This window comes from Nothobranchius furzeri, chromosome 13, assembly GCF_043380555.1.
Source record: "Nothobranchius furzeri strain GRZ-AD chromosome 13, NfurGRZ-RIMD1, whole genome shotgun sequence".
NCBI classification, from domain to species: domain Eukaryota; kingdom Metazoa; phylum Chordata; class Actinopteri; order Cyprinodontiformes; family Nothobranchiidae; genus Nothobranchius; species Nothobranchius furzeri.
In genome coordinates this window covers 20,843,955-20,864,653 of record NC_091753.1, presented here as the reverse complement: position 1 = coordinate 20,864,653, position 20,699 = coordinate 20,843,955, and the positions used below count along the sequence as shown (strand labels likewise).

The 20,699-nt window shown below is 46.9% G+C and overlaps 2 protein-coding genes across 2 annotated transcripts in view; both read right to left on the bottom strand.

Moving 5' to 3' along the window:
• Positions 1 to 450, bottom strand: part of phldb1b (pleckstrin homology-like domain, family B, member 1b) — a 143,278-nt gene extending 142,828 nt beyond the window's left edge. The window contains exon 1 of the mRNA XM_054742918.2: positions 309 to 450. The gene's annotated coding sequence lies outside the window, so the exon portion shown is untranslated. The remainder of the gene's footprint in view (positions 1 to 308) is intronic.
• A 3,389-nt stretch (positions 451 to 3,839) lies between these two features.
• arcn1b (archain 1b) lies at positions 3,840 to 20,396 on the bottom strand. The gene is made up of 10 exons (XM_015952116.3): positions 20,229 to 20,396; positions 19,039 to 19,302; positions 14,919 to 15,098; positions 14,588 to 14,793; positions 14,343 to 14,504; positions 12,945 to 13,110; positions 10,111 to 10,258; positions 7,578 to 7,686; positions 7,306 to 7,510; positions 3,840 to 4,464 (listed from the first exon to the last, which is right to left on the bottom strand). Exons 1-10 carry the CDS (start codon positions 20,229 to 20,231, stop codon positions 4,375 to 4,377), a joined length of 1,533 nt encoding a protein of 510 aa, XP_015807602.1. The 5' UTR covers positions 20,232 to 20,396; the 3' UTR covers positions 3,840 to 4,374.
• Positions 20,397 to 20,699: the final 303 nt, after the last annotated feature.

Sequence of the window (20,699 nt, the reverse complement as noted above, 5' to 3'; positions counted from 1 at the left end):
TCCTGATCTACTTCTCCAAATCCACCTTTCCTGATCTACTTCTCTAGATCCACCTCTCCTGATCCACCTCTCCTGTACATGCAGAACTAGAGACCCACAAATGAGCTCTCACACAGCATCCGTACCACCGTTCTACAGAGATCAGTGTCTTCAAAGTTCTCATTGGTTTTAAACTCAAATAAACTAATGTGAATGATGTAAAACAGCCTGATAAGAGCTTGGTGGAGGAATCATGGAGAAATCCTCAGAAGTACTCAACACATCCATAAAACATAGCTCAACACGGAGTTCCTGACTGGTTTTCCTACCTTGAATCGTACTTTCTTGACCATCATCCTTAAATGCAGGAAGAGTTGATGTTGATGACAGAAAAGATGTTTGAGAAGTTTTCCATTCAGGATCAAACTTCCACCAGTCGCTCCCTTCACTCCAGATCCAGCAAAAGCGTCCACACAGAGTCAGCAGATGTTCTGCAGTGCGAGTCTGCCTGCTGACTGTGTGTTTTAACAACCCCCCCCCCCCCCCCCCCACACACACACACACACACCAGCCAGTTCATTCATTCGTAAAAAGACACACCCTCTTTTGTGACTGGAGGGTTGTTTTTACACTCCCATCCTCCAGCAGCATCCGTCAGTCCAAATATAGCTGCTATCTGTTGGGACCTAGCCCCCCTGACCCTGGAATGCCCCCTAACCCCACCCCCTCTCTCAACCATTTCCCATCTGCTTGCAGCATCCCAGCTCCACATCCTCACAGCTGCTCAGATGCTTTAGACCCACATGAGTGATGCCTGTTTAATAAAGCTGTAAGAAACTGACCTGATGGTCTCCACTCTTTGGGCTTCCTTTAGATGTTCTTGTCCCTTTCTGACACTGATAGCTGGATTCTGTGGGACGTTTAATATTTGGGGTGATTTCTGAGCTCTTGTGACTTCATAGGACTTTCAGGACCTGTGATTGGAGCTCCTCTACAAACACATCATCTGTCTGGTCAGAAGTTGTGATGCGTGGCCAGAGGAAAGTCCCTCCATGCTTGCTGAGGTCACTGAGGAAGCACCAGCTGATGGTTCTAAACCCACTTCTCCCCTTCAGCCACCAAAGATCATCAATGTCACCTAGCTGGACCCTGCAACCTGTACCAAGACACAGTGCCTCCTAGATGTTAACCTCCTATGCATCAGCACTGGAGCCCCATCTTCACCTTTGACCCCACCTGTGTCCATGACGACTCCAGTCACCCAGGAGTCACTGTCTACGCTGACCAATCACAACTCAGAAACATCTGATTTCTCATCACAGGAAGCTTTAAAGCAGCGAGCATTTCTGTGATCCTCCATGTGAGAGAAAAGGACATGACCCCCTCCCCCCCCCCTCCTTCCAGGAGCCATCATAAAACAGCCTCTGAGGAGCAGGAGGATGTCTGGATTGATCTCTTGTCCAGCTGTAGCTAATGGACGTGTGATCTTTAGACATCTCTGTCTCCAGGCCAGGCTTCAGGTTGGCTAAAACCTGTTTTTGTTTGGGGGCCTTTGTCCATCCAAATATGCTTGGCTGACACAAAAAACTGCTAAGATGCACGCTGTGACTTCTATCGACAGACGTAACGATTTAGCTCCCAGCGTCTTCTCCAGCTGTCATTAATTACACCGCCCTGCATCTGGACCCCTGGCTCCAGTCAGGGAAAACAGGAGAGAAAACATGCTGCACCACGACTGAGCACCAGCTACCCTAAAGCTGTTTACCCAGTCCCCTCCTGTCCACATGCTGACCGCCCTGCCAGCTCCAGCACCACGTCGTTAAAGCTAAAGATGACACTACAGCGGTCAGCCTCATCATCAGTGATGATGCAGACAGGTGGCGGCGGGGACCGGCGAGGTGATCCTAGACTTTAGAAGCAGCAACAATGAGCCCCTCCTGCTGGTTGGTGTCGAGGATCAGACCACACAGTCTCAGGGTTGCACGAGGCAGATGACTTCATCTGGAACAAGCCTATCATTGAATCTGACAACAGCAGGGCTATGTGGGTGGATCCTGCATGTTGTCATGTTTGAGTTACCGGTGCAACAGTGTGTGGAGGTTGGGATTGGTCATTTGGTTTGGTACTCTGAGGTGGTGGTGGTCCCTCTCTCTAAAAAAGGAGGCGGAGGGTGTGTTCCGATTACAGTCGTGCTTATAAAAAGCCAGACTCTGGTGTTGGACTCAACAACGGTCCCCCTCTGTTACAGACTCTGTTACAGAGCCTTAAACGATTGTTGGCTCCATTCACGGGGAGGACGGTCTCTGGCTCGGGGGAGCTTCGGATAGCACCCCTGACTTTAGTAATGGATGGGATCCTGTTGGTTTTATCAAGCCTCCAGAAATGGAAGGGTTTGCAACAGCGCCATAAGCAGCTGGGAAGATTATCACCTCCGTCCTCAACTGGAAAAAGGTGAACTAATCTGGACTGGAAACCAGTATCTGTTCCAGACTGTGTTAGGATATCTTTGGGCTCATGAACAGAATGAAGCCCATTTTTAAACGGATCGGGGGAGCATCAGTGGTGCAGACGCTGTAATGATCTGTCAGCGCACCAACCCTCAGCGGTGGTCGTTAACGACGGACAAGGAGAGGAATGAGATGCAAACTCAAGGCCTTGGGCCGGGATAGCCAACACAACCTTCTCCCAGGTTGGACTCTCAAAATGAAGTCATCATAAAAAAACATGGAACCCAAACTGAGCGTTGGCCTGACTGTGACCGTTAGTAAGGATGACACGAGTGTTACGGCAGGCTGACTAACAACCACCACCAGACTCCTTATCCTGAAATAACATGTTTCAGTTCTCCTTTCAGCTCTTTTTCTGCTGAGTCTCAACTGTTTGCTTTTTTTTCTGAACAGATGAGTTTTTAGCTGCTTTTTAAAGGAGACCTCTGAGTCCACTGATCTCAGCCTGAGGGGGGAGAGAGCTCCAGAGTCGGGGGACCTCTCAGCTTAGCAACGTTCCTGAGATGGAAGAGCGAACAAGAGAACTGACATGTTTAGATCTAAAGGTCACTGAAACAAACAACCCAGCTGCCAACTGCAGAGGAACCACCAGAACCCGTCTGGAACCAGAGCACCCACTCTGCTCCCCTGCTTGTTTCATGTTTGACAAACGGGAACATAAAGACAAAACCCAGATCAGCCATAACTTTTCAATTATACATTTTATTCCATTAAAGTTTTTTTTCTACACTGGAATGTTAAGATCCCCCTTCGGCAATTTGCTTTCAAAAGAAAAACAAACAAAAGCTCATTTTAGTCATTTCTGACCCCACAGCCACGTCTAATTTGAAATTAAGGGGATACAAACAAAAGGAAAAATAGAACAACAAATATTACTTCCCAGGTGATGCTGATGACAGTAAAGGATAACTGGGTGGACGAACATTACAGTTTACCGTGAGCTCCAGAGTGTCCCTGCTGAAGAACGGGCTCGACGAGGGCGACGCAGGTCTCTACGGGCCTTATCCGAGGTCCGGGATGTTGTTGTGGGTCCTTTCTGCAAAACTAAACAGCTCCAAGCTTTCCGCTCAACTAAAACCAACATTAGTGATAAGGAGTGGTTTTGATGGTGTTCAAAAATAAACATGAGGACAGTGAAAAGATTTTACTGGTAAGTTCTGCTCTTCGCTGTCAAACACGCAGATAAGTGATGAAACTGACTAAACAATGGTAATGAAATCATGTCTACATTGAAAAAGACCACTTTGCTAATAACTGAAACAGAAAAAGCCTTGTTCCGTTGTTTCCCCCAAACGAGCCGAATTCTACAAACCGGAAAAATTAAAACTGTTTTTGTAAGAAAAAAAGAAGAAAAAAAATCGGAGCTTTTATTAATTCAATCACAAGATAAGAGGAGGAGTGGAATCAACCAGACAGCAGCTATTTCACAATTAGAAAACCTGGAAAGAAAAAGGGCCCTGTTCATAAATCAGTAAACTGCAACGTGAAGGAGAAAGAGGCCAAGGAGGAGGAGTAGAGCGCCCTCTAGTGGAGCTGGATGTCTCAGGTCCTCCTTCAGCCCCACAGTCAACCTCTACTTAGTCTTTACAGTTCTACACAACAGCATCAGTGGGGTTCTTATTTACGCATATTTGTTGTTTTTCATGTTCAATTAACTCTATATAGATGATCCTCTTTCATACAAACATAAATAAGCCCCCGCTGCTCTTCACCACCACAGGAGGCTCCGCCCAGAGGCCAACGCAGTCCCGTCGATGTACGGCCTCAGAGAGTAAACAGGGGCACAGGCAGAGACCTTCATTCTCCTCCGTAGCGCAGATCTGGACTTTTTTCTGGTGGATTTAGCTTTTTTTGTTGTTTTTTTGTATTTGTCATGTTCTTCCAAAATCTACTCGATGACGTACTTGTCAACAACAAAGGAGGTTTCTGAGGAGAACTTGACAGGGCTGTCTCCATCTACATGAGTCACTTTGGTAACCTAGAAGAAAGACAAACAGGTCTGGTTCAGTTTAGGTCGCGTTCCCACCTTACCCGTCATTCATCTCACTCAGAGAGAAACATTTGAGGGTTTGTCAGATGAATCTTACTCCAGCCAGTCTTCAGACTCAAACCTTCAGAAACCCCTTCACTGCACACTCCTCTAACTCAAATGTGCTCACAAACAAAAGGTACCCACACACAGATCAGCTGATAAGGTTGATCCACACAGACCTGGCTAGATCTGTGCCTGCATACTTACATGCCCTCTTCTGTCTGCTGCTGCTGGAAACCCCACTAACAACCAGAACGTAAGGAACCCACACCACCTCGCCTTCGTGAGGTCTGACCGCTCATCATGAGAGCTAGCCCCACCCAGCCGTCTGTGCAGATGTGCTTGAGACGTGTCCGCACACACAGCGTCTCCTGGGATGGTGAGTATCTAGGATGGTTGTTTGGTCTGTCTGATGTGATCAGATACAGGAGCACCAGAGGGAACACCCTGTCTCATGTCTGTTTGTTCCTGACTCCCAGTACCGGATCAGGGTCCCGATAAAGACCTTTTCCCAGTCACTGGTATCAGATCAGTCTGGCGGCAGTCGGATCCTAAAATCTGATCCTGCAGTCTGGTTTGTGTGAGCCGGACCACAGCTGGAGGAAGAATCCTTCATTGGGAGCTGGAGACGGGCTCAGAAGAACCAATGAAAATGAGCTCCATGTTTCAAATTTGATTCTGCATCATTTAAAACTAAAGGCATCTTCACATCAGACCCGGTCCGGTCTTGGCAGCGTTGGCCCATCCCCACACAGCCAGGTTTTGTTCACATAGCCTTCTCAGAAACGCGGATGTCTCTGAGCATGTGGGCGGGGAAAAAGAAGTCTGTGTTGACCTCCTTGAGTTAGTAAGCAAAGGCGGCCGAGAGCAGTGTTGCCTCGCTCTGATAGGAAGCACACAGCTTCCTAATGTCACTGGGACTGCTGTGGGCTCCTCTCACAGCAGGCCGTCCTCTCGCTGCCGCGGCTGGAGCAGAAGGTACGAGCTGCAGTCAGACTGATCATGGACCGCACATGCAGGAGGCCGCTGCTGACCGATTCCACCCACCAACCAGAGGCTCCGTCTAGAAGTAGGCGTGAACTTCAGCCGGCCAATCAGTTGGTAGTGGGTGTGTTTACTCGGCTTCACATGAAGCGGACCGCCTGAGAGCAGGTCCAAAAAAAAAAAAAAAAAAAAAAAAGTCACCTGAGCTTGGAATACATGGGAGTCAGTGAGGATCTTCTCTGTTTTGGATCCAGCAGCTAGTGGACGGGGGTGAACTGCTATTGTTGTCACTTATTGTTTGGGTTCACTTTTAGCTGCTGCAGTTAGCTCCTTGAGCACAATCGCTGCTCATCTGTAAACAGCTGGTGTTTATAGATCCTGGTTGCGATTACCTCCTGCTCACAGAGGTGTTTACACACCAGTCAGAGACCATTAAAGAACAACTGGTTTATAACCATCTTAAGAGGAACTCCAGCTATGAGGACGTGTGTGCCCTAATGAGCCACAAGTTTTCTGTTGTACCAAACTATGTTGTTAGAAACACACAAAATATTGCTGTTTATTTATAAATCTATAGTATTTAGTACTTTTTTTTTGACATACGCAGGACGCCATGTTTTCCGCACACGATGCACTCTGGGGGCGATGACGTATATTGGTTGCACTTGGAAGAATAGCTGTTGACGCTGGTGTTTGTTTACGCGCTCACTGTATTAATAATGAAGTAAAATGCCACATTGGGCTGCTTTTGGATTTAGTTTCCAGTCAGAGGACAACAAGGGGAGTGATGGGAGTTTACACAGCGTTCCCACTGGCAACAAGAGGAGAAAGCAGTGGGAAGATGCCTGTGGACGGACACAACTTCCCAAAGATCCGCGGCTGAGTTCCCGACATTTTTCTCCCGATGCGTTTGAGGCTTATAGTCGACCACGACGACTTAAAGAGCTCACCAGAGTGGCTGGGTATAAGAGAAGGTGGAAACTATGTGCTTTACCGACCATTTTCCCACACAAGGAGCCTAAACGCCGGACGCTCAACTGAGCCGACAACCCGCTCCTGCAGCTGCCGCTTCTGTCACGTTCAGCCAACCATCGGACACGCCACTCGTCACGGATGAAGCTGAACGTTCACCTCTCCCGTCAGTAAAACAAGCATAAGTGTAGCAACACTGTTTATAAAGCACACGACAGCTCTGGATGCATAATTGAATACGTTTGATCACACGGTCGTTTACCGTTAACTTCTGCTGACAAGAATGTGAGCTCTTGGCAACAAACGCCCTCCCTCTCGGTTACCACGGAGACGCATTTGCCGCACACGCACCACCGGTTTTGTCCTGCTCTCGCTCCATCCCGCCCTTCTTGCTCTTCATGTTGACGCTGGTTTTGTGAAACATGGTCAGTGATGTCATCATTAATGTTTCACTCTGGTTCAAACTGAACAGGCTGAACAGATGACATGTCGAGGTCGCTGAACAGTCACTACAGGGTCCCAAAGCCGGCCGGTGTAACCGCGGTACAACCATATGACGTCACTACCCAGAGTGCAGTGTGACGCCAACAACAATGGTGACCTACGAGTTAAACATTAAGAACATCAAGAAGGTTTTTTACACCATTTTAATATAACTGATACTAGCATTTATCTTTTAACAACCACAAGGTTTTGTAACCTGGGTTCCTTTTAAAGAAGAAGACTAATGAGACAAACCCAGCAGGGGTGTCAAACAGGGGAGCAGAATTAAAAATGGTGTTTCTGTGGCCACGGTGTGTGTTCTCCACAGAAAAAGTGACGCAAACCCACCTGAATGTCACAGTAGTTGCGCTTGGACACAAAGGACACGTTGATTGGGAAAAAGTCGTTGGGCTGTCCAGCGATGCTGAACTCCATGCTGCCGGTCTTGTTGTTGGCATCGATTACAGGTAGGCACCACTCCAGGAGGTTCCGCCGGCTGTCGTGTTTGTACTCTCCATCCAGATCCCCGATGACAGGAGCTCCCACCCCAGACCTGCAACACAGCAGGTGTCACTGCAGACCACATCACCGTTGATCTGGACCGGAGCAGATTTACTTACGGTAGAGGGATAGTGATGACGACGTCGTTCAGCTCAAGGCTGTCCTCCTGAAGCTCATACTCGATGTTGACGTCACAGCCAGAGCCGCTCTCTGACGGCCAGCAGTTTACTACAAGACACACACATGCTGGGTGAGACACGGGTCCCTGCCAGCGTGACCAGTTCACTACCAAAGCATCCTCTAAACAACCCTATTCATTCATGACTGACTGTGTGAGTGAGGAGTGAGTGAGTGAGTGACTGTGTGAGTGAGTGAGTGAGTGAGTGACTGTGTGAGTGAGTGAGTGAGTGAGTGAGTGAGTGAGTGAGTGACTGTGTGAGTGAGTGAGTGAGTGAGTGAGTGACTGTGTGAGTGAGTGAGGAGTGAGTGAGTGAGTGAGTGAGGAGTGAGTGAGTGAGTGAGGAGTGAGTGAGTGAGTAGTGAGTGAGTGAGGAGTGAGTGAGGAGTGAGTGAGTGAGGAGTGAGTGTGAGGTGTGAGTGAGGAGTGAGTGAGGAGTGAGTGTGAGGTGTGAGTGAGGAGTGAGTGAGGAGTGAGTGAGTGTGAGGTGTGAGTGAGTGAGTGAGTGAGTGAGGAGTGAGTGAGGAGTGAGTGAGTGAGTGAGTGGAGTGTGTGAGTGAGTGAGTAGTGAGTGAGTGTGAGGTGTGAGTGAGTGAGTGAGTGAGTGAGGAGTGAGTGAGGAGTGAGTGAGTGAGAGGAGTGAGTGAGAGGAGTGAGTGAGTGAGTGAGTGTGAGGAGTGAGTGAGTGAGGAGTGAGTGTGAGGAGTGAGGAGTGAGTGAGTGAGGAGTGAGGGAGTGAGGAGTGAGTGTGAGGTGTGAGTGAGTGAGTGAGTGTGAGGTGTGAGTGAGTGAGTGAGGAGTGAGTGAGTGAGTGAGTGAGTGAGTGAGTGAGTGAGTGAGTGAGTGAGTGAGTGAGTGAGTGAGGAGTGAGTGGAGTGTGTGAGTGAGTGAGGAGTGAGTGGAGTGTGTGAGTGAGTAGTGAGTGAGTGTGAGGTGTGAGTGAGTGAGTGAGGAGTGAGTGAGGAGTGAGTGAGAGGAGTGAGTGTGAGGAGTGAGTGAGTGAGGAGTGAGTGTGAGGAGTGAGTGAGTGAGTGAGTGAGGAGTGAGTGAGTGAGGAGTGAGTGAGTGTGAGGAGTGAGTGAGTGAGTGAGTGAGTGAGTGAGTGTGAGGAGTGAGTGTGAGGAGTGAGTGAGTGAGTGAGTAGTGAGTGTGAGGAGTGAGTGAGTGAGTGAGTGTGAGGAGTGAAGTGAGGAGTGAGTGAGTGAGGAGTGAGTGTGAGGAGTGAGTGAGTGAGTGAGGAGTGAGTGAGGAGTGAGTGTGAGGAGTGAGGAGTGAGTGAGTGAGGAGTGAGTGAGGAGTGAGTGAGGAGTGAGTGTGTGAGGAGTGAGTGTGAGGTGTGAGTGAGGAGTGAGTGAGGAGTGAGTGTGAGGTGTGAGTGAGGAGTGAGTGAGTGTGAGGAGTGAGTGAGGAGTGAGTGAGTGTGAGGTGTGAGTGAGTGAGTGAGTGAGTGAGGAGTGAGTGAGGAGTGAGTGAGTGAGTGAGTGGAGTGTGTGAGTGAGTGAGTAGTGAGTGAGTGTGAGGTGTGAGTGAGTGAGTGAGGAGTGAGTGAGGAGTGAGTGAGTGAGAGGAGTGAGTGAGTGAGGAGTGAGTGAGGAGTGAGTGAGTGAGAGGAGTGAGTGAGTGAGGAGTGAGTGAGTGAGGAGTGAGTGAGTGAGGAGTGAGTGTGAGGTGTGAGTGAGTGAGTGAGTGAGTGAGGAGTGAGTGAGTGAGTGAGTGAGTGAGTGAGTGAGTGAGTGAGTGAGTGAGTGAGTGAGTGAGGAGTGAGTGGAGTGTGTGAGTGAGTGAGGAGTGAGTGGAGTGTGTGAGTGAGTAGTGAGTGAGTGTGAGGTGTGAGTGAGTGAGTGAGGAGTGAGTGAGGAGTGAGTGAGAGGAGTGAGTGTGAGGAGTGAGTGAGTGAGGAGTGAGTGTGAGGAGTGAGTGAGTGAGTGAGTGAGGAGTGAGTGAGTGAGTAGTGAGTGTGAGGAGTGAGTGAGTGAGTGAGTGTGAGGAGTGAGTGTGAGGAGTGAGTGAGTGAGTAGTGAGTGTGAGGAGTGAGTGAGTGAGTGTGAGGAGTGAAGTGAGGAGTGAGTGAGTGAGGAGTGAGTGAGTGAGGAGTGAGTGAGTGAGTGAGGAGTGAGTGAGTGAGGAGTGAGTGAGTGAGGAGTGAGTGAGTGTGAGGAGTGAGTGAGTGAGTGAGTGAGTGAGTGAGTGAGTGAGTGAGTGAGTGAGTGAGTGAGTGAGGAGTGAGTGAGTGACACACACCACAAACTTTCCTGATGTCATGCAGCCCTGTTATCTGGAGAGAGGAATCCACCAGATTGACTTTAATCACAACTTTCTGAAAACTTGTTTACATAAATAGATAAAAGGTTGTTTCCTGCTTGTGTGTGAAAGATGTTTTGGACCAACTCCAGCGCTCTTTGATGTGAGAAACAAACAACAACCTGATCAAGAGAATAAGCGGTTACTGAGAGGTCGGCGTAATGAAGACATACTGGTGAGCGGTATGAGGGACTCGTCTGTGGTCTGCAGCCTCCACTTCAGCACTCCAACATCATTACTGAGAGGGAAGGACTTCTCTGGGTTCTTCAGGCCAATCACAGAATCAGCGGTGAATAACTTCTTGTCCACGTTGGGATGAGTCTGACAACAAGGAAAAAAGAAGAAATGAATCATCCATCCATCCATTTTCATCCGCTTATCCGGAGTCGGGTCAAGGGGGCAGTAGCCTAAGGCGAGAGGCCCAGACTTCCCTCTCCCCAGCCACTTGGGCCAGCTCCTCCGGGGGAATCCCAAGGTGTTCCCTGGCCAGCAGAGACACATAGTCCCTCCACCGTGTCCTGGGTCTACCTTTAGGTCTCCTCCCGGTTGGACGTGCCCAGAAAACCTCACCAGGGAGGCGTCCAGGAGGCTTCCTGACCAGATACGCGAGCCATCTCAACTGGCTCCTCTCGATGTGGAGGAGAGGCGGTTCTACTCCGAGCCCCTCCCGAATGACCGAGCTTCTCACCCTATCTCTAAGGGAGAGCCCAGCCACTCTTCGGAGAAAACTCATTTCGGCCACTTGTATACGCGATCTCGTTCTTTCGGTCACTACCCAAAGCTCATGACCATAGGTGAGGGTAGGAACGTAAATCGACCGGTAAATCGAGAGCTTCACCTTCCGACTCAGCTCTCTTCACCACGACAGACAGGTACAACGCCCGCATCACTGCAGATGCAGCACCAATCTGCCTATCGATCTCACGCTCCAGTTGTCCCTCACTCGTGAACAAGACCCCGAGATACTTAAAACTCCTCCACTTGGGGCAGGACCTCATCCCTGACCCGGAGAAGGCATTCTACCCTTTTCTGACTCAAGACCATGGTCTCAGATTTAGAGGAGCTGATTCTCATCCCAGCTGCTTCACACTCGGCTGCGAACCGCTCCGGCGAAAGCTGTAGATACGTTCTGATGAAGCCAAGAGGACCACATTATCTACAAAAAGCAGACCTGATCCCCAGGCCTCCAAAATGGCTGCCCTCCACACCTTGGCTGCACCTAGAAATCCTGTCCACTAAAGTTATGAACAGAATCGGTGACAAAGGGCAGCCTTGGCGGAGTCCAACTCTCACTGGGAACGAGCCCGACTTACTGAAAGAAATGAATCATTTCTAATAAATAGTGAGTTGGATCATATTAGATAAATGTGAAGAGAAAAGGCCAAACAGCTACTTGTGACACAAGGTTAATACACACCCTGATATATTCATTATTACCTCAGTAAATCAGAGGATATTAGTAACACACAACCTGCATGTGTGCTACAGACAGAGAGAGTAGCATTAAAGTGACAGTGTGTATTTTTCCTGGCGATAGGGGGCAGTAGATACCTAAATAGTTGCAAGCAAGCTGCATTTTTGTGTGGAGTAAGACCTTACCTACGGATGCCCTTTAGGGTCAAAAAAGCTCTGGGGAGTGCAAACTTTAGCAAAATGACAAGCACTCCCTTTCATCACCGGCAACTAGTGAAGAGGTAAAGGTGTAAAACAACATTTATGAACGGTGAAAGTTTAGTAACCGTTTGTCGGTAAATCAGTTAATGTGTTTTGTCCTCATGGGCTCCTGTAGAAGGAAGCACGGCATCGCTCAGGGACTTAGACCCACTCCTGTGTATTTTAGACCTAATTTATACGGTTATATGTTAAGAAGCCAATAATATTTTACAACAATTGGGCATCATTTCATTCATTTTCAACAACAATTTATTGGATATTTCCAGATATTAAAAAAACTACATATTGTCCTTTTAACCTCCAGTGTGGAAAAAAAAGTGTGTGTCCCAGAAGCAAGTTGTTTTTCCTCAGAGGACACCATCTAGAGGCAGAGAAATGTACTGCACCTTAAGCCTCACCCTAATTCAGTGACTAAGGCTGGAAGCAACACCTCTCGTTTGTGGACGCACACATCTAGCCAGCAAACATGGCTCATGTTCTTCTCATGTTGTGCTGTTTATTCATATGTGTACATTTGAACACCTACTCATCCATAGAACTGCCTCCAACTTTGCATCAGTTCAGGTACGTCCCTGCTCATGCACAGCAGATTAGTATCCCTTTGGCTAATGCTGAACGCTCAATTCAAATAGCATGGGGCTCTGTAGGACTGGGGGGGGGGGAATCATTGACCTACATTACATCACTTTTACGGATAAAAAAAATCCTACAGAACTCCTGAAAGGGGGAAAACTCTGGATTGCAGCTTTAGGCCCTGTCCACATGTAGCCGGGGATCTGCAAAAACGTAGATATTTTACTACATTTTGGCCTGTCATCCACACGAAAACGGATCTTTTTAAAAACTCCGGCCGAAGTGAAGATCTGCGTTTTCTCCGTTTTGGGTGTCTGCGTGTGGACGGACAAAACCGGAGTTTTAAGGTCCGCAACGTCACTTTCCGCGACAAAAAAATGCTGACATCACGTGTGCGACCTGTGTTTACACTAGCCGACAGCATGGATGTCCTCAGAGCTGCGCTCGCTTTATCAATTGTCCAAGCGCTTTTTGCTTGTTTGTTTTTGCAAGCGGAATTACTGCTCCTTGCGGAAGACCACAGAGGAAGGACGAGGTTAAGAACGGGAGAAGTACTGCCGCCTACAGGTCTGGCATGTCCTTAACAACGTATTTATCCGGCTACGTGTGGACTAGGCCTTAATGACAAATCCACTCCATTAAGGCATCTAGTTAATCTCTATGGTGATCAGCAAATCTGTCAGCACTACAACCATCCCATAATTTGCTCAAGTTAAGCTCAAACAAAAGGCTAAAGGACCAAGCACTAAACTATGTTTACCTGCAGCTGTAGTCCTTTGTTGTCATTGTTGTTGATAATGAGGCGGATGCGTCCGTTTTTGTCATCTGTGACCCGAAGCGTCACCATGCCAAGCACTTCCATGTTCTGCAGGCCACCATCACGGCCACAGGTCAGCGAGATCTTCTCCTCCACACGCAGGTGTACGCTGAGCAGAAAACACAGCCACACAGATGTAAATAAAGATCAAAGCAGTCGGGTTTAAATAAAAACAACATTATATCATGGACATCCAGATGTAAGCTCCAGCATCAGATCAGGGTCTCTTTTTATAACTTCAGTGTGGTAATCTCCAGCTACAGGGCAACGTTGGTGTTTCTGCTAATATGTGAAAATCCACAAACTTTGAGAAGCTGTAAAACCCAAAAGAAAGCATTAAAATCAGGATGGGTACCAAATTCGGTACTTTTTAAGGTACCGATCGAATTCCACAGTACCGACCGAGCACCGATTCACGTCATTTCAAACGGTGCCTCGTTTCGGTGCCCGTCCTTCACAACGAGAACTTGCTAAGACAGCTGCGCATGTGCAAGAGCGTTATGTCGTTGGTCGCTGCGAGCGAGTTGTAAACAGAGCAGCATGGTAGAAAGAAGGCACGCTAACGCTTGGGTCCACTTCACTAAATGTGATGGCTAACTGGGTGATGATGAAACCAGCGACAACGATCTAAGTGAGACATCCTCATCTTAATCTGCTCTGGTAGGTAAATAAAATGTTTAAGATACCGTTAGCTTGATTTGTTAGCTTCCGTTTCACTAATGGTGCGTTCGCTTTCTCCTCGGAACTCCGAAATTCCGACTAGAAGAACATGAACACGCTCTAAAGTTTGGCTTCACTTTACTAAATGCGACGGGTGATTGGGTGAAGATGAAACCAGTGACAACGATCTAAGTGTGAGGCATCATCGTTTTAATCTGCTCCAGCAGTTAAACTGTTTAAGATAACGTTAGCTTGATATGTTAGCTTCCTATGCCACTATCGTTATCATCTAATGGTGCGTTCGCTTTCTCCTCGGAAATTCTAACTTCCCAGTAGGAAAAATCAAATGAAAAAAAGACGGCAAAGGGAATGAAGATACACAGTAAATTTAGTTCACAGTAAAGATGTTTGCCTCAGTTCAATTATCAGCTTATAAAACTACAAGGACGATGTTAAAATACAAACAGTTGTATGTTATTTATCGTGATATTTATCAAATATGGTTATAAATTGGGAAAAATATATATTTAATTATAAAAGAGAATTAAAATAATAAACACTGAAAAGTATCGAAAATTGGTACCATTAAGTACCGGTATCGATTCGTAGGTACCGGGAATTAGTACCGAATCGATTCAAATGTCAAAGGTATACCCATCCCTAGCCATGATGAGTGCATACCTCTCCACATTGACAGGTGCTGGCAGAGCCTTAGACACATCTGAGCCTCTCTTCCCTGTTGAAGGAATGATGGTTTCACCTTCAGACTTCAGCTGGTCAACAAAGTTGTCCACCTCTTTCCCTTTAGCGCCCAGTTTCAGAGCTCTGCTTGGTCCACTTGATCTGGATGGATTAAAACAATAATGACACAAAGAAACCAGAAGAAAGAGCAGATGCTGTGAAAGAAGTCAGCGGAAGCCCGATACCGGACTGGAGTTGGTGTGATCTTGGGTTTTTCAGGCTCGACGATGGTTTCTGTGATGACGGAGCCCGAGGACATGCTGCTCATTCCTGCACTGCCAAAGCCTCCAAACGCTGGCACCTTCTTCCCAGAACGCTCAGCATCTCTCCTGGCCTGCTGCAGCTCCTTGGCCTTCCTCCTCATCTCTGCCTTGGCTTCCCGTTCCTGGGTCTGAGGACGGTCCAGCACAGTTAGTCCTGTCTTCTTTCCCAATTCTAACTCAAATCACACTCACCCTGGACTCTCCGCCTCTCTAATTCAACTAAATACAATTCAACATGTCTGTGTGACCTCACCTCTCTGACAGCACGGAAAACCTTCTCCTCGTGGGAATCCATCTCTGTGAAGGTGCGAATCTGAGCCAAGTTCACGTTCTCTCTGTAGCCGAGCGCCACGATCTCATCAAAGGCAAAGATCAGGTCGAAACAGTGCTCCGAAATTTCACTCTCCTCCAGCACGCGACAGTATTCTGGGATCTGGAAGAGCCGAGCAAACGGGTGAAGGAAACGGTAAACACTTTTACAAAGACACTTCAGAATGACACTAAACCAGGGGGCCCCAATCCTGGTCCTGGAGGGCCGGTATCCAGCAGGTTTAGTGGGTTTTCAGCTCCAACAGGCTTGATTCAGGCCCTGTCCACACGTAGCCGGGGATCTGCCAAAACGTAGATATTTTTCTACGTTTTGGCCTGTCATCCACACGAAAACGGAGTTTTTTCACACGAAAACGGATCTTTTTAAAAACTCCGGCCAAAGTGAAGATCTGCGTTTTCTCCGTTTTGGGTGTCTGCGTGTGGACAGACAAAACCGGAGTTTTAAGGCCCGCAACGTCACTTTCCGCGACAAAAAACTGCTGACATCACGTGTGCGACCTGTGTTTACACTAGTCGACAGCATGGATGCCCTCAGAGCTGCGCTCGCTTTATCAATTGTCCAAGCGCTTTCTGCTTGTTTGTTTTTGCAAGCGGAATTACTGCTCCTTGCGGAAGACCACAGACGAAGGACGAGGTTAAGAACGGGGGAAGTACTGCCGCCTACAGGTCTGGCATGTCCTTAACAACGTATTTATCCGGGTACGTGTGGACAGAGTTTTGTTTTGTAAACGAGGTGGTGTGGATGCAAGTTTTTGGAGGGGCGGATATTCATTTTTTTTTTTAAACGGCTACGTGTGAACTAGGCCTCAGTGGTTGAAACCCCTGTGCAGCAGCTCATCAGGCTCTGCAGAAGCCTGTTAATTAGCTGCTGATTGAAATCAGGTGTGTTGAACTGGCAGAGTTCAAACTAAAACATGCAGGATAGCGGCCCTCCAGGACCAGGAGTGGGGACCCCTGCTTTAAACTATTACAGTTACGGTTTGTGCCCGAGTAAAAGCATCGTGGTTAGGTTGTGTGATCAAAACTTTTCCTAAAGGCCTTTAACCCTCTGGGGTCCAGGGCGTAATTTGCCGTTTTTGACTAATTTAGAGTTTTCCTTTGTATTTCCAAAATAAAAGCCATAACCACTGCCTTATGTGGTATCAGTCTTTTCAGCACAACCTGGACTTTATGAATTTATACTTATTTTTTATATTTGGACATAAAGGGGTTGCATATTAGACCTTAAATCACTCAAAAACATAAAATCTGAATAGGAAAAAAGTTGTTTATTTTACTGTGAAACCAACAAACATTTATGACGAATGTTTTTTTTATAATTTAGAATGGTAATCTAGACTGTACATTTATAAAACATATGAATACATATATCAAATAACAAAAAACAATTCTTAGCCCTCTGGGGTCCAGGGTGTAAATCACCATTTTTGACTCATTTTGGTTTTCCTTTGTATTTTCTAATAAAAACAATAAATATTGCCTTATGGGGTATCATTATTTTCAGGACAACCTGGACTATCTGAATTTATACTCATTTTATTAATTTGGCAATAATGTACATGCATTTTGGAGAGAGAAGAGTGGCTCTGTCAGCTGCGCCGTCCACTCTTCTTGTTGGATCTCCGAGGAGCTGCATCTCTGCCTTCATCCTCCACCTCATCATGACCCAACTCTTCTATGAGGAAGGATGGATCTGCCACATCCTCATCAACATCCTCGCTATTTGCCTCAGACTCTGGCTGTGAGTGTCCGTCCACTTCCTCTTCTTCCAGTTCAAAAAACAGCCGTACTATCTGAACTGCCTGGTGGACATTTATCCTTCTCATCATCCTTTATTAAAGCCTAATAAAAGCTGACTAAACTGCAGAGACAATAGATCTGTCCGGATCGCTCCAAAATACCAAGTTTACCGTCAATATCTGTCTAATTGTTTGTCGTTACTCCGTTCGCGCCACTATACTTTCCCCGCGAAGCGGCTCCTTTGTGCGCACATCTCGTTACTCGTGCGGCCTTCCTCTCTCTCTCAGCTACATAATGATGCTTTTTATCAACTGAATATGTGAGACTTCCACCAACAGCAAAAGGATCTCATGTTTTTGTGTTCACAAGCACATTCCCTCTCCCTCTGCTGTTTTGACAAGTTGTCAGATTGTCTAAAAATAGGTCGTTTTTTTAGTTTAGTCTAATGGGCTCGACACACGGGAGGCGACATCGCCTCTCCTCCATTCATGTTCAATGAGACATGCACGCTGCCGCGGATCGCCTCCCGTGTGTCGAGCCCACAACTCCGCTTTTACATTGCCTATTAACAAAGTTTAAAATCTGGGGTGTAGTTTATAATCTCCTTTTTAAAGCTGAATTGAAACCAAAACTCAGGGAGGCGGAGTCTTGCTGCTACAGCGTCCCAAATCAGACCTGTTCAAAAGACGCGGATACGCGTCCATGGACCCCAGACGGTTAAGGACGATCGTGGAATTATTTGCAATTTGATTGTCCGATTTATTTAAAAGCTTACAGGATCTGGTAGAAATATGGCATAAATACTGTCGAAGCAATTAGGAGTCAGACATTCAAAAACAAAGCGATGGAGTTTATACAAACCCTAATTCTGAACGTTTCACCTGGAGCAGGTGAGCTAGGACTCTGTTACCATAGTAACACAGCGGGCCTTAAAACCAAACCCCAACATAGCTGCTGACTTCGTGTTATTTAGGTCTCCACACCAGCAAAATGTGACAGAAACAAATATTTAGTGCCTTTTTATTTGCTTTGGCTTACTATTATAATATTTTACTGAAACATTTTGATTTTTAAGTTAGTTTATCCGTTAAGTTTGAATGCTTCAAATCATTTTGAAAGCCAAAATGTGCTCTAAAGAGCGTGTGGCCTGGTTTTCTAGGCGTTAGTAAGACTCACGCAGCTGTAGCCGGGGTCAAAGCTCTCAGATAGTCTCATTTTGTAGAGTAGAAGCTAAAGAGTGAAGGAACCTGTGTAAACACACAATATACTAGCTACACCACACCCAGAGTGTGTCATGTGATACATAACCTGATAAAAGTAATCACCTATCCTTATAAAGAGAATAAACAGCAACAACATAAAAACGATGACGAGCATTTTCTGGTGTATTATCATGCTACAGGGAGGCTAATGCTAGCTATAGCATGGTCCATGCTTGGGTTAATGGAGCCTGGAGTATAAAATAAGATGAGATATGTTTCTAAACTTTGGATTTGATGTTAAATGTGTGATGTTAAGGGCTAAGCTCAGATCTCTAAAGCCAAGAAAGATGTGTTCATAAAAAGTAAATATTTTAGTTTGGTTAACCAAAAGGGAAAGGATTCATTAACCAGTTAGTCTAAAAGTGTCACATATTAAATCCCATCAACTGTGGAAAAGCTGCTTTTTAAACCAGACTGGGAGTAAAACAGGACTGTCCGACTTAGCTTTTCTCCCCGTTTTACTTCATAAATATAAATAAGCATAAAGAGCGTTGTTTGTTTATTATGCTTCATATCTGATGATATTCTGATGCAACAGTAGGAAAACGAACTGCTTTAGACCAAGTGGTGCAGCGATGATGAGACGTCCAACTCTCCACGGTCACAGAAACGTTTTCTCTAACGCCATCAAACCAAACCACAGCAGCCTGGAGAGGACGGACAGACAGGACTCCAGTGCACAGGAGCAGATGGACGTGATCTTTAACTCTGATAATGATCAGAATAATTAAACGAGTTTGATTTAGTTTCCAGAAGCAGCTGCGGGTCGAGGAGCTGGGGGGAGGCAGCCCGGCTGTGCTGTGGGACAAGCACCGCTGATCTAAACGATCCACCGTGTTTGATAGTAAAACAACTAAACTGCTCAAGGTCTAATGGAGTAACTGACGGCCAACTACGGCCTAACGGACAACTGACTTTGTACTGGTGTGATGTTGCACGTGTGATCTGTTATCAAGCCCAACATTTAGCTTCATCTCCCATCTTCTGGGTCAGTTTCACAAAGCCAGCCCACATATTAAAAACAGCTCTGTGTTTCCTTACCACCCGGGAGAAAAGTCTGAGTGTCTCCAAGTCCTCCAGAATGTTGCTGTTCTTGGTGGTGATGAGGACCATGTAGAGTTTCTCCAGCGGCTGGTACACGTAACGAACACTGTCTGTTTCCACAAAGGTGTGCTGCTTGCCCGTGTTCATCAGCTTAGGGAACGCAGCCAGAAGACCCTCGATCCGCGTCCGGGTCATTTCCACAAACTGCCGGGACACTATGGCCTTTCCGGCCTTGGTGCACACCGCCGCTGCCAACAGCACCTGCAGGGCGAGGGGGAAAAGATGCATGTGTGATGAGTCTGTAAAAAGTTACAATTAGACCAAATGCTGCCTTCAGACAGGGTTAAGAAAAAGGAACTGACAGAATATTTCCACTTTCTCTGAAGGAGCAAAAACTAATCCCAGCTCCAAGTGAAGGCCTTGACATCAAGAACAAAACTACACCTGTAGGATAAACTATGTGATGGTGGCTGTATAAACCGGATAGGCACCTAAATTACTCCAAAGGGCAGAGCCGATCCGCGTCAGAGACAGCGGCGAGAGTAAGTAAGCTTCACCTAATCGGAACCACCAATATTTGCCTTGGCGCTGATGGGCTGGCTCACCTGAAGCCTGAATAAATAAGTCACACCTGGTTTAAATGAAATCTTAGCTTAACGATGGTTATAAACACGTAAGACTTTTCATTTAGGGATCTGAAAGCTGGAACTTCACTTTCACATGACCGGGGGCACTACGTGTCGAGCTAGCTGTGGTTAGAAAGCAGCTGTGGTGAACGAAGCTGTGCCCGCTGACGAACACCATGTCTCTGTGTGTGGAGTTTATTATTTCTGTCTGAGGAGAGCCTGACAGCAGCTCAGGTTAGTTGGGATCCGGATTCTGACACAACACCAGCAGCCTGAAGGTGCTAGGTAACGTCAGCAGTGTCTGTGTGTTCCTCTAGGTCCAGTTCACTGAAAAAATAAGATTCTGTTTTTAAAAATGAACCTTTATAAACTCCGTGTGTGCCGTTTAAACAGTCGTTAGACAAGACGGTCCAATAAACGCCGTCCAAGGTTTCCCTTTAAGCTCGTTTTGGGGCAGAGAAAATGAGCTAGCTTTAGCCGTTTGTCAGGTTAGCTAATGTTATGATGGCAGCAGGCCCGACTAGCCCAGGCTACTTCCACACGTTCTCAGCTGGAACTCACCATATTCGGTCACTCTGTGAGGTGTGGAGATCTTCAGTCCCTCGTGTTTCCACCGCTAGGATGTTTTTTGGCCCTCTGGAAAGGTGAGGAACGATCCAGCTGACTTCCAGTTGAGTGATTGTTAGCGCGTTAGCGTCAATATGGCAGCAGCAGAGAGCCACGTCTCCACCGGAAGAGCCGCGCTGGAGGGATCAGCCCACCGTGGAAACCAGTGACGTGGGCCCCGAAATGTTGGCCTTGTTGCATAAACAAACCCTGGAGTGGGACGGCCTGGGCTTATTTCTGCTCTAAATCGTGTTTTATATTTATGATCATTCATTAAAATGGTATCTTTGGAACTACAATGTATTATTTATGTCTTTATATTTAGCCTCTGTTCACTGTCTGATCTTCAGAAGTGTGTTTTAATGTGTAATTTTGATAACAGAAGTTTTCAGACATGAAGGGGTTATTTTGGGCTTGTTTTTGTCC

Coding starts and splice junctions, on each gene's coding strand:
- arcn1b (XM_015952116.3), bottom strand. Junction 14,505..14,587: donor ATCACACCAACTCCAGTCCG/GTATCGGGCTTC, acceptor TAATCCATCCAG/ATCAAGTGGACCAAGCAGAG. Junction 7,511..7,577: donor GTCATCACTATCCCTCTACC/GTAAGTAAATCT, acceptor GCTGTGTTGCAG/GTCTGGGGTGGGAGCTCCTG.